The sequence below is a fragment of the Nicotiana sylvestris genome, chromosome 3 (assembly GCF_000393655.2).
Source record: "Nicotiana sylvestris chromosome 3, ASM39365v2, whole genome shotgun sequence".
In the NCBI taxonomy this organism is placed as follows: domain Eukaryota; kingdom Viridiplantae; phylum Streptophyta; class Magnoliopsida; order Solanales; family Solanaceae; genus Nicotiana; species Nicotiana sylvestris.
This window is the reverse complement of record NC_091059.1, coordinates 24244607-24258277: the sequence shown is the minus strand read 5'-3', so window position 1 is coordinate 24258277 and position 13671 is coordinate 24244607. Positions and strand designations below refer to the sequence as shown.

The window sequence follows — 13671 nt, the reverse complement described above, 5'->3', positions numbered from 1 at the left end:
AAAAACTATTTTGACTTTCTAAATAATAATGGCAATACAAAATGAGACAAAGAGAATATCTTTTTCCATGATAGCCATATATAACTTTTGATGATTAGAGTAGCATTTTTGAATTTCCATAAAAAATTAATAATTCTTAGAGGTAAAGGTAGCAGGTGAAGCATCCCCATTATTGGACACTAATTCTATAAACAAAGAGTTCTAATTTAGGCATGAAATGTGTACGGCCCTAAAGTTTCATTGCTAAATTTTGTATTCATAGTCTAACTAATCCTTTTCTTTCGCTAATCCTTTTAAATATGATTATATTTTTTTGACTTTGGGTTAGGATTTTCATATACTCAGAAATTTAGATCACCTAATCTTTTCCTGTTGCAATCAAAATAGTCTTCCACCATAAGTCCATTACTATCCAGAATACCATGGAATCTTGAAAAGGTACAACACAATTATATTTCCAAGTGGAAAATGTAAAACAAACCAAATTTGAATAGCTACCAAAGTTGGTCTTGTTTTCTGTTACATAAAATGCCATCTAATACCCTGTGAGCAGTTGCAACAATGTCCATATGGATGCATGAATCTCCCTACACATCCATTGCCCATTTTGTTTCTCTTACCAAATGTCTTCCTTCTTGAAGGTCCCACAAAAATTACTCAATAATTTTATTTTATTTTTAATGTTTTTTAGTAAGGCAAGATGGTGTATCAATTATAATTAATAGACTTAATATGGTATGACATTTTTTAAACCTTATGCATAGCGAGAGTTTCGTATACTAGATGCCCTTTTAATACTTTTTTTTTATGATTAGTTCTAATTTGTCAAGTTCATTTTTCACATAAAAATATATTTACAGATCGTATCTCAACTATCTCAACTTGTGGAATACATTGGGTTGTTGTTGTATCTCAATTATTTTTTTCCATTGAAAGATATGTTGTGGCTACATGTTCAAAACCCCAATCATCTTTCATTATTTACCACAGTCTAAAATTCTCAGTCAGAGAAGGCTGCTTGCTTAGGTTGAAGATTAACCAAGATTTCTCAATCCAAGAAGATAACAAGATCAAAGAAAGTGGAGTTCCAGCTTCTATTTTTATCATTTTACTCTAGTTATTTCTTTTGTCTATCTATACATCTCTATGAAAAGTAATTAAAGGTTAACTGGAGAGAGTAGGGAGGGAGAAAATAAAATAAAAAACATAAATATTGAAGGGAAATAGATAAAGAAGATTATAGAAGCTTAGATAGCTAACTAAAATTAAGTACTTTTTTTTCATCTTATTCTTGTCGAGGGCGCGCATGCCAAAGAGAGCTGAGAGCTCGAAGCCGATGAAAATATTCAGCGATTGCCAGAAAACACCTAGCGGCTTGACGAGTTGTGAGCAATTGATGCAGCCGATGAATTGTTTGGTGCCTCAAATTATCTGCCTGTAAGTGAAAAATAAACATTCATTTATTCTCCAATGTTTTTAATTTAATTTTGTCAAGAATTAGTTTATTTAAGATAATTGTAGGTGAAATCAAATAAACTATTAAGTAAGAAGTCATGCATATAAGTTTGACTTTTGAAGGGATTACATTATTCTTTTATTAACAGTTTAATATTGACAAGGAGTTTAGAAATATGTGGCAATACTATAATCTTCTGACTTTGGTAGTGATTGATTTGATTGTCAAATGGACTACGAACATACTTTATGTTTTTATAATTAAAGATTTATAAAACTAACCCCCCCCCCCCACCCCCTTTCCAGTTACTTTCCTTTAATTTAATTTCTGGACATTAGTAAAGGTAAGAAAACAACTATGAGGGAACCAAGAAAGGAAATAATATATGGTTGGATCTAGGTGGCGTGAGCAATTGTATATACTGACCACTCTAATGCAAAGAGTTTTTACAGATAAAGTGCATGCAAAAGGCATTACGAAGAGAATCTATGGTGAAAGATGCATTAGAAAAATAGAAAAAAATAAAATAGTAGTTTCAACCAGAAAATCAGCTTATACTACCTTCTAGGTGGCATCTATAAATGAATGAGAAACTAATGGTTTTGCGTTGTATTTGAAATACAATCTATATATTTAGAGTAAAATATTGTTATGTGAAGTGTTGAAAGAATTAGATTGTTGGAAACAACCTTTTGGAAAGACAAACAGCCATTTAGAAAACAATAATGTATTCTCAAATTTACAACAATAACAACAGTATAATCTCACAAGTGGGGTCTGGGGAGGGTAGTAGAGAGCCTGTTTCCCATAGACCCTCAGCATCCTTCCCTCCAAGAACTCCCTACCTTGCTCTTGGAGTGACTCGAATTCACAACCTCTTGGTTGGAAGTGGAGGGTGCTTACCATCAAATTTACAATGAGGGGAAAATATGGTACTTTCTATTTAATTTATCCTAAAAACCCAACAACTACCTTACTAGTGTAATTTATGATGCTTTATTTTTTCTCCAACATTCCACCCCAAGCTAATTTTGAGAATAAAAGTATGCTCTTAAATCAATTAATGGCAGCATGAGATATCAGTTATGCAAGTTCCAAAAGTTATCAATAATGGCAGCATTCTTTCTAAAAATTAACAATCATAACGTTTTGTCAATATTTAGCAACAATGATGAGAAATGAAAACACACCAGAAAAGGAACCAAGAAATGATCTTTCACATTTATTATAAATACAAGATTTATAAGTTTCAAAAGTAAAGTCCCTAAGTTTCTATTCTGAGTAAAAGAATGACTTAAGAGAGTCAAGTTCCATGACTTTCATGTAATTATGTGAAGTTGATAATGGATTTCCTTTTCTCTCCCATTCGTTTAAGAAACTAGGGGGTCATGGTGGATATAAATGTATGGTCTATTTAATGTAGTCTAAGTCAAAAGGTTTATGATTATGACATCATATAATATGGGCCTAAATTATTTATGATAGGGATATTTTTGAATCTCTCCCCTATTTCAATTCCTAGTTGCCTTTCTATAAGTTTGTTCTTCCTTGTGACTTTGGTTGAAATGTCTTGCAAAATTGATAAATAAAGATACTCTATGATATTAGGTCTTATATACTCTTTATGTTATTTCTTTTTCCCTTTTTTCGAGGGTAGAAAGGAGGTTCGGGGGAGAGGAGAAAGACAAAAGAATGCGCTAATATGTCTGTTAATTAACTTAAGCAATTTTATGGATGAGAAAAATTCGAACATTAGAGAATTTCAGAATGATATTAAATTTGTTACTTCTTGTTCTTTTCCTATATATGTGTGAGGACACATACCAGACATAATAAATCTAGCTAGGGGTTCCACATATTTTTTCCTCGAAATCAACTGCAATATTTATAAAATCTTTGTGACCAAAACCAATGCCATCTTTTTGTAGTCGAGGGTTTCCCTATAGTTTAATGCATGGCCACTAATGTCCGTATTTGTTTAATTAGATATAGAAAATCAGCTGGAGAGAGTAGTAGGTCATCAGATGGAGTAGGTTTTCCAACTCAAGTAGGAGCAGATTCTTCTTCTCTTTGGCCCTACCTATCCATCAACATCACTTGCATTACTCTCATCGATCTCTTTTATATGCAATCCTATTGTAGAAAAAGATATACGTTCTTTTTATCCTTAAGATCGCTAGCTCCAATTTTTAAAAATTAAGTTTTACGTACTGATAGTATAAAAATTATTTATAATGTCACGTACCTGTCGAACGAAACCTTCGAGAGTGGAGAGTTTGTTCATGGCAAGAGCCATTTGGCCCATGTAGTTGGCCATGTTTTGAGGGCAAGATAATGCATCAGAGGCAATGGTGTCTGAGAGAGAGTGATTAAGAGCTTCAAGTCCTTGAGAGAGTGCATCCTCTGCTTCTTGTGTTGATTGTTGTAACCCACAAATCCCCATAAGTTGTTGTTCTGTTAATGGCTCAATCTGACTCAGGATAATCTAATCATTCCAACAAAAAAGATGTCATTAGCTTATCCAAATATAAACTTCCAAAATACTATTAACAATAATCAGAAAGTACGAATCTTGATTTTTTTTTAAAAACGTGGAGGCCGTTGTGGTTCACAATATAATTACCAAAAGGTCTTTTGTTTCTTCTTACTTACCCCGAACTAAAGGTTAATAGATCTAAAAGAAAGCATGACTATTTCTTTGTGTCAATGAATTATGAAATATAGAGACAAAGATAGAGATAGGGTATCAGATAACCGTGCAAGATTCATCACTCCTCGACCCCACTATTACAGGTATAGTATAAGATATCGAGAAATTATCACATACAGATTTTTCTTGTGCGTATTTTTATAAAAATAAGGATTTTAGTTATATCCACTATATAAAAAATTTTACACTATAGATCACCTAAATAAGAGCTCGAATAACAAGAAGCGAACATTATGTGTATAAACACGCATAAACATAATATTTAACTAGATATAAGGGAGAAATATAATGGGAAGAAAACCAGAATAAAGGTCGTAACAGACATGGCTTTATGGTTGAGTATGGAATAATACCTAACGTGATCCTAAAAGGGAAAGCTTGGGGATGTCTTACTTCGTCATTCATTGATAGTATTACGTACATAACAGAAATTACAGAACATCATGAGATGTTCTCACAAGTTCCACCCATGGAATTAACTTCTTGTCTCCCTCGTGAGGCATCTCATGATGTCTCTCCAACCTTTGTCAACCCAGTTGGAACTATAAACACAATATTTACTAATCAATATAAAATGAGAACAAAAAGAGTTAAAAAGTACATTTATCTTAATATTAACGCATACTCCTATATGCTAATACTATAATTATCAATATATTTTGACCTGCTGATCAAGTACTTGTACGTATTCTTTTAGATTGGTAATCCTACTTTCTACAAATATTACTTGCACTTATATTTTAGGTGACCAGATGGTGCGAAAATTCTTTTGTTTTGTGAGTATATAAAGTAGTCAAGGGTACTCAAGTTAGTTCGAATATCTTCATTATTAAAAAAAAAAAAAAGAACAGTTTATCTTATGCAAACTAGGGTTTGCATGCATGTATCTTTAATCATTCTTGATTGTGATGTAATTTTCTGTTAGGTTTTTGTTACGTATACGTACTTTGAGGAGCTCAGATGGCCGAAACCCTCCCATCCACATGAAGCAACGTTCAGCTGGAGTCTTCCACATACCAGAAACAAGATGAAAGACATCAGATTTTGTAAGCATACTCTTGAGGTTCATTATCTCGTCGTAATGTGTTACACAATTGTCGACATAGATTCGAAGCTCGTTTTCTGGAAAATGCTCTTGCACTGCGTTTCGAAGCTCGCACATTAGTCGATGGTGTTCCTCTAGCCACCTCGCGTACTCCATGTCGAAAACTGCAGCATCTACATTATTCAAGCAAAATCAACTCCACAAAAATACTTCAAACACCCCAAAAAAAAAGTTTAACTTCTATACACTACTAGTGTATAAGAATTTTTACACAGGTTATTTAAAAAGATAACTATAGATAATTGTCCTTAATAATTGTGATTAGTATCCTGAAAAATGAGGTAACTGTTTGCTATATGTTAAATACTGTTAGTATTAAAATTCTTTACACTTTCGCTATATTAAAGTTAAATCCAAATAAAAAGGAAAAATTATGAAGAAGAAGAAAGGACAAGAAATGCAGATGTACCTGAGCTCATGTTGGCCATATTAACAGGAAGGTTTTGTTCTCCTCCTAAAAGAGAGTTTCCTCCAAAATAGTATCCCTAAAAAATGCAAATTCTCGGGAATTTTTATTTTCTTGAAAGAATAAAAAAAACTAAAGTAGGTAAATCTCTAAAACGAGATGAGTTATTTAGAAGAGAAATATATTACTTGTGCTCTAGCCCTTTGTAGTTCTTGCTCTAATTGAGTAAGCCTGATTCTACTTGACTCTAGCTGTTGAACATAAGCCTGTAACGAAATAGCAAGTAGATCAAAACAAAGTTTTTCCACAGAATAATACCCAAAGATAATGTTTTAACAGAAACAACATCAATAACTCAATAAAAATAAGTGAATAATAAGTACCTTTTTCCTAAGCCTACTTTTTCTTGCTGCCTCTCTATTCTGAGCAAGTCTCCTTAATGTCTGCAAGGAAAGTTAAATTAAAATTCCACAAAATTTATACTATGTAAATTAGTAAAAGGGAAGATAAACGGATAAAATTTCCTCAATTGATAAAACCAGAAGTCTCACCTTCGGATCTGGTGTTTTTGGTGCATCTTGCTCTGAACTTGAAGTTGGACCCTTCCTGTTTCCCTCTCGCTGTCATCACATTGAAGGAAAACATTAGATCTTTAAGAAGAAATTAAAATAAAAAGAAATACTATAGTATCTATAAAGAACAAATATAAACAAAAATGAAATTTTGCATTAAAATACCTTAGCAGCTTTTGGTGGTTCAGGACCAGAAGCAGAAGGAGCATCATTATTTTTGAGATTATTGGACAACTCCATGGACGGCTGAGATGATCTCTTGGAGCCACTTATTGCTGGAGAAACTAATCCAGTATTCATCTACCAAACGCAGGAAATTACAAGGAAAATAAATCAGTAGGTATTAATAAAAAAAACTAAAGTTGTTAATAGCAAGAAAATAAAAAATGCTTAACGGTTTCTTGAATATAGATACCCTATATTTTATCCATATTTATATAATCTAACTTACCTTATTTGTTGTTGATGGCTCGACATGCATGGGTTGAGATGGAAATATGTTCAGAGTTGGTGGTCTCATACCTGAATTTTCTGCAATATGTTCAGACAAAATTCTTGTTAATTAAATTAAGATTTCAAAGATCCTTTCTTCTCAAGAAAGAGAGTTTCTGTATTTTTGACAGGTCATGCACAAAAGTCTCTAAAAAAAAGCTCAGAAGAGAGATGAAAAAAAAAGCAAATCTTTAATTTCGTGCATTTTACAATAGAAGCAGATTTGGTATATGTGAGAAAACAAAAAGATCAGCTGAAATCGGAAAAGGCTGAAAGCTACTTTTATTTTCTTGAAATCAGAAAAAATGGAAAAAAAAGGAAATTGTTTTTGTTCTGAGAGGATCTGGTCAAAGGAGTACTATGAGAGATTTTAATTTATCTGAAAACATGCTTTTCTCATGACAGGAAAATAACTATTCCCCATGGAGAGAATCTCAACGGTAAAGACCTAAAATTAAATATAAACAAAAAGCTAAGTCCCTTTATTGATCAGAACTCAGAAGACATGAAAAATAAAGGACAAAAAAAGAAGAAGAAAATAAAAAATCAAAAGCTCACGTCTTTGTTCTTGGATTGATGAAGGTTCTTGGCCATCAAGATATTGAAAAAGTGCTTGATCTAGTTCACCTAAATCATAAGCTCCAGCACTGTCTTTGCTTCTTCTCATCCACAAAACCAAGAAAAATAAAAGTCAATAAAAAAATGATAACATGGGGTTTAATTTTATAAGTTATATATCTCTAAATTTGATATGTCAAGCAAGGAAAATGAATTTAATTACATGAGACTTCCAGGAATAGCAGAAGATGAAGAAGATGACTGTTGCATCATCCCAAAAGATATCTGATTATTATTTTGCAGCTGCTGTTGTTGATGATGATTATAAAAAAACTGTTGTTGATGATGTTGATGCTGACCTCCAAAAGAAATCTGATTATTACTTTCTAACGGGTCGTGGTTTTTGTTAGAAGAATCCATATAAGAAACACCAACAAAAAGCTTATTTTCTTGCTCAGGTGAACTCTCAACAAAAGCTCTCTCAAATCCCATTTCTCAAATTTATAAAACAGAAGATGATAACTATTCTTTTATTATTTGCTTGTACTACATAGCTACTTATAGAGTTGTTCCAGATCACCATAATCAGATAAAACCAAAGAGAGGAAAGGATAGTCCAGTCGGTGGTGTTATTTAAGAAAAAGGCTAAGGTTTTTGATGAGAAGTTAAGAAAATGAAGAATTGAATGCTAAAGAAGCAAAAGACAAAAGCTAGAGAGAAAGAAAGAAAGAAGAAGAAGACGAGGATGATAAAGCGGATAATATTCACAGAGAGTTTCAACACTTTCTTTTTCTAAAACGGTTCCACTCGGCGAAATCACTGAAGACTATGAGGAAAATAAGAAAGAATAATAAGAATAATAATAATACTACTAGCTATCTGAGTCTTTGGCTTTTGGTTTGTATAGAAACCGCTTTTGAGCTTCCTTGTCCGACCATCTATCTCAGTCTTTAGCTTTGTGTAATGACTATTATACCCTTGATACTTCGTGTTTATTTCCATTGACATTTCCATGGAAAATTTTATTTTGTGTCTAGCGGACTTAGGTATAAACTTAAGGGGTCACATGACCCCGTAAACTTCGGCAGAGATCTTGTATATGTATATATGTATACCTTGAAAATGGTTAATAAAATCCCTTGGCATCCTGAACACTAAAAGTCTTTAGGGGATGCTGGTTGAGCAGAATATCGGTACTTCCGCCGCGTTAAAATCCTGGGTCCGCCTCTGCATACAATTGACACTAGTTGTATGAGACAACTTTTTGTCTCACAGTTTTGTGGACCCAAAAGTGTAAGATTGGGATCCACAAATTTGTGAGATAAAAATGAGTCTCATACAACTAGTGTCACTTGTATGAGACACAAAATAAAACTTCTCCATTTTCATGCAGCTTATTTGAACTAACACGTACAAATGTTGAATTGAGGAGGAGAATACGGATTTAATTTATATACATTAATGCTGCACTAATTAACTTTATATTAGTTGCGTAATTCTATCAGTTCTCGCGAGTTCTTGGCCTGCCTTACTTTTTAGCATAGTTAGTTCCACTTATTTTTTCAGTTAATTATAATTATTTTTAGGTAATTTAGGTAATAGTATAAAAACTCTTTTGCACTAATAGGGAATAAAAGCTAAATTCAGAAAATATTGACCATCAAGACTTAGAATCCACTCAATTGATAAGAGTCTCTCACTCAATAAGCGAGTTTAATTCTATTGTCAATGAAATAATAAATTTGGAGAAAGGTAGAAAGGGGGTAAAAAAGGAGTTCAATATATTTAGTACACTTTGCCTGCAACTTATATTGGATTAATACAACTCGTGGGAGTTCATTGATCATAAGTCAATTGTTTGAAAAAGAAAATTGTTGCGGATGATGAGTACCTAGAGTACCTTGTACGATTAGTCACAACATTCTTTGACAAAAAACTTAAGGAATAAGGTTTCTTTGAAAGGATAATTCCAGCTAATGCAAATATTACTCTCAGAAAATATGTGTTTCACCCAAATTCAACCTCAAATCATCAATTTTCACTCTAAAAAATCATAGTAAAAAATCTCCAAATTTCACATAATTCAGGTGCAATAATCCATGGGTAATTAATATCTAACACCAGATTCAAATAAAGCTTACTTACTCCCTCAATTGTAGTGAATCCTCTCCAAAAATTACCTCTAGCCGAGTTCAACAACTCCAAATAATGAGAAATAACTAAAATCCTTAGAATTATAAAGTCTACCCAGCCATTTCACAACTGCGGGCCAAAATGTCACACTTACAGCGCCGCTTCTGCGGTCCCTTCCTCGCATCTGCGAGGTCCACTAAATGCAAAAAATATGAAGTGGATACGTTTGATTTTAGTTCGAGTTACGTTTATGGAGAAAAGTGAGTTGTAGGTATTTGCAATTTTATGTCCTTTTAACTTCTAATTTTGAGGCTATTTTCAAGTACGCGGATTGGCACAAAATTGAAAATCTTCAAGAGAGAACTATGGATAGACAACGCTAACTGATTGGAAACCATATATTTAAATTCCTTTTCCTTACGTTTAAAAAGAAAAAACCGCGATACTGTTGTGAAATACTCCAACTGTTTTCACACATCTCACTTGTCCGTCTTCTGAGGGTAAAAATGTGAGCCTGATTAAGGACCAACAAGCTACCCCAAACAGCATCAGGGTTGGGATAGAGCAATATTGTCTGAGCAATGATCATTGCGTAAGAATATTAAGACAATATAACCCAAGATCAAACATGAAATTAGGACACAATATAACTTAAATTAGCAAGAATGCACGCATACATTGTGAGAGACTGTGAAGGAGTGTGACAGCTGGACAAGTTAGTGGGGGCAGTCAGCCAGCTGTCACCAGTTAGTTAGAGTAGTTAAAGTAGTTAGCACTAGTTAATTGGGGGATTAAGTTAGTGGGCGATTGTGTATGTATATTTATGTGATGTATATCAGATTTTACATATGCTTTTCAATATACTAGAAGCTTCTTCACTCATTATTCTCTCTGATATCCATCCTCTCTTCTGTATCTCGATTTATTCATTGGAGCCTCCATTAATGGAGAATGAGTTGTGACTGAGATCAGCTCTGCTCATATGGTATCAGAGCAATCGATACTGGTTGCTTCTTAGCTGAACAATTATGTGTTTATGTGGTACAAATTCTCGCTCAAAGTCCAGTGATGTGGTACAATTCTGATGCGCCGAGCTCAGTTTTGATTCCAATTCGACTCACCGGGTCTGAAAACTATGGATTATGGCGTAGGACGATGCGAATTGCTCTTCAAGCTAAGCGAAAGCTAGGTTTTGTAACATGTACATGTAAGAAGGAGACCATTAAGAAGGAATTACATGAGGAGTGAGAGACGTGCAATCCAATTGTGCTCTCATGGATCATGAAAACTGTATTAACAAACCTAGTTAGTGAAATAGCTTATGCATAAGATGTGCACCTAGTTTGGGAAGACTTGAAGGAGAGATTTGATTAGGTGAATCGAGTTCGAATTTTTCAAGTACATAGAGAAATTGCAACAATTTCGCAGGGAACTGACTCCGTTGACTCCTATTTCACGAGACTTGAGGAAATGTGGTCGGAGTATGATGCCTTAGTTCCCACACCAGGTTGTGATTATGCTAAATCAAAGGACTACATTGAGCACCTTCATCGTCAAAGGCTGCTTCAGTTTCTCAGTGGTCTGAATGAGACCTATGACCAAGCAAGGAGGCAGATTTTGATGAAAACTTTGAACAAACCTTGAACCAAGCTTATGCATTAATAATTGAGGATGAACACCAAAGATCAAATCCGTATCTAGTCGTGGGAGTCAGAAGAGATCCTATTGCTATGTAGGTTGGACGAGGACAAGGTTACAAAGGAAAAAAGCCATTCATGAAATGTGACTACTGTAAGATGACTGGTCATTTGAAAGAAAATTGCTACAAGTTGATAGGGTATCCTACAGATTTCAATGCTAAGAGGAATGGTGTGGCCAATTATGCAACTGACAATGCTGAGCATGAGGAACATGCACATATAGCTGGTGGTAAAGCACACAATGATGGTCCTGCAGGAGGACACTTCTTTACTGAGAATCAATACAAACAAATTCTGGATATGCTGAATAAAGATACCACGGTTCCACAAGTCAAGATGGCAGGTATTGTTACTACACTAATGACTGATAATCCTTGTAAAGAATAGATAGTTGATTCTGGTGCGACTCATCACACAGCTGCTTCCCTAGATATATTGCATTCTAAGATTGACAGATGAAAAACATAGATTCCTTATATCTTAAAGATCTAGATGAAAATAAAGAATGTCCTGTGTGTCCATTAGCTAAGCAGAGCAGAGTAGTTTTTCCTAGAAGTGTTACAAGAAGGAGTGATCATTTACAACTTTTACACATGGATATTTGGGGACCATACAAGTTTCCCACACATGATAGAAAACATTACTTTCTAGCAGTTGTGGATGATTTTTCCAGGTACACTTGGTTACATTTGTTACAGTTGAAAAGTGATGTAATAGTTGTGTTGCAAAAGTTCTTCTCTATGCTAAGAATGCAATTTGATGTAGCTGTTAAGATTGTTAGAACTGATAATCGAAGAGAGTTCTTTAGCAAACAATGCATTGATTTGTTTGATCATTATGGCATTGTACATCAAAGTAGATGTGCATACATTCCCCAATAAAATGAGGTAGTTAAAAGAAAATATAGACATATACTATATATAGTAAGGGCCCTAAAATTCCAGGCAAATATGCCAACTAAATACTGGAGAAAATGTGTTATTACTGCTGTTTACATCATAAATAGACTGCCTTCTATCATTTTTCAAGGCAGATCAACATATGAACTTCTACATCTTCAGAAGCCTTCTCTTGAACACTTAAGAGTCTTTGGCTACCTATGCTATGTTACATGACAACAAGTTCTCAGTAAGAGCCTAACCTTCTGTGCACCTGGGGTATTTAGATACACAAAAGGACTACAAGATCTTAAACCTTGCAACTAATCATTTTTTTTTGTATGCAGGGATGCTGTTTTCAAAGAGCATATGTTCCCATTTGCTGAGTCTTCCTCAGTGCATCTTGTTAATGTTCCTGCTAGGGGTAGTGTACCATTTGAATCATGAACCATTACAGGGACCTGTTGCAGATCATACAATCGAACCATTACAGACACCAATGGTAGATCATGCATATGAATCATTGCAGACACCAATGGCAGATCAAGCACCTGAATTTGAAGTGGATACAACTACTGCAATCCATGAAGATGATGAGGCTGATGCAGTTTGTGAAGATGGCAACATTGTTGATGCTGTAGTATCTGAAGAAGCATCTGAACCTCAACAAGATACACATGATGAACATGCAGAAAATGGTACACCTGGATGTGTTCCCTTAGGAATCAGAAGTCAAGAACCAAAAAGATCTAGCAGAAGTACCAAAGAACCCATATGGCTACAAGATTATGTTACCAAGAAAAAGGCACATAATGTGACTTTATATCCTATTTCAGACTATCTGTGTTATGATCAACTTTCACAGGCATGCAAAAGCTTTGCAGAAAGGTTTCAGCACTCACAGAACCACATAGCTTTACAGAAACATCAAGAGACAAGAGATGGATTGAGGCAATGAAGCAAGAAATCAAGGCATTGGAGGACAACAGAACCTGGGAGATAGTAGACTTTCCCAAAGTAAAAAACACAATTGGGTCAAAATAGGTGTATAAAATCAAATACAAAGCTAATGGAGATATGAAAAGGTTCAAGGCCCGGCTAGTAGCAAAAGGATACAGCCAAAAGGAGGGGTTAGACTACTATGAGACCTTCTCAGCAATTGCCAAAATGGTAACTGTAAGGTCAATTATTGCAGTAGCAGCATCAAAAGGGTAGAATATATATCAAATGGATCTGTATAATGCATTTTTACAGGGAGACTTATATGAAGAAGTATATATGGAGATGCCTCAAGGTTTTATAAGACAAGGGGAGACCAAAGTATGCAAGCTAGTGAAGTTATTATATGGACTAAAGCAAGCTTCAACACAGTGGAACATCAAACTTACAGAGGCACTCCTTGAGGCAGGATATAAACAAAGTCTATATGACTATTCACTTTTTACCAAAAGGAAAGGAGCAGATTTTGTGGTTGTTCTTATGTATATGGATGATTTGCTCATCACAGGAAATAATGAGCAGTTCATCCAGGAAACTAAATATGTTCTAAATCACAAGTTTAAAGTGAAAGATCTGGGGGAATTGAAGTCATAAGATTCAACAAAGGGATCTTGTTAAACCAATGGAAATATACCCTGCAACTGATTTCTGATCTGGGGTTA

General features: G+C 34.3%; 1 protein-coding gene across 1 annotated transcript; it reads right to left on the bottom strand.

Annotated features, from left to right (window-relative positions):
- Positions 1-1070: 1070 nt before the first annotated feature.
- Positions 1071-8156, bottom strand: LOC104240955 (bZIP transcription factor TGA10). The gene is made up of 11 exons (XM_009795862.2): positions 7523-8156; positions 7300-7400; positions 6701-6780; positions 6415-6549; positions 6229-6297; positions 6061-6120; positions 5866-5943; positions 5681-5756; positions 5113-5384; positions 3702-3941; positions 1071-1435 (listed from the first exon to the last, which is right to left on the bottom strand). Exons 1-11 carry the CDS (start codon positions 7789-7791, stop codon positions 1286-1288), a joined length of 1530 nt encoding a protein of 509 aa, XP_009794164.1. The 5' UTR covers positions 7792-8156; the 3' UTR covers positions 1071-1285.
- Between the last annotated feature and the right edge of the window lie 5515 nt (positions 8157-13671).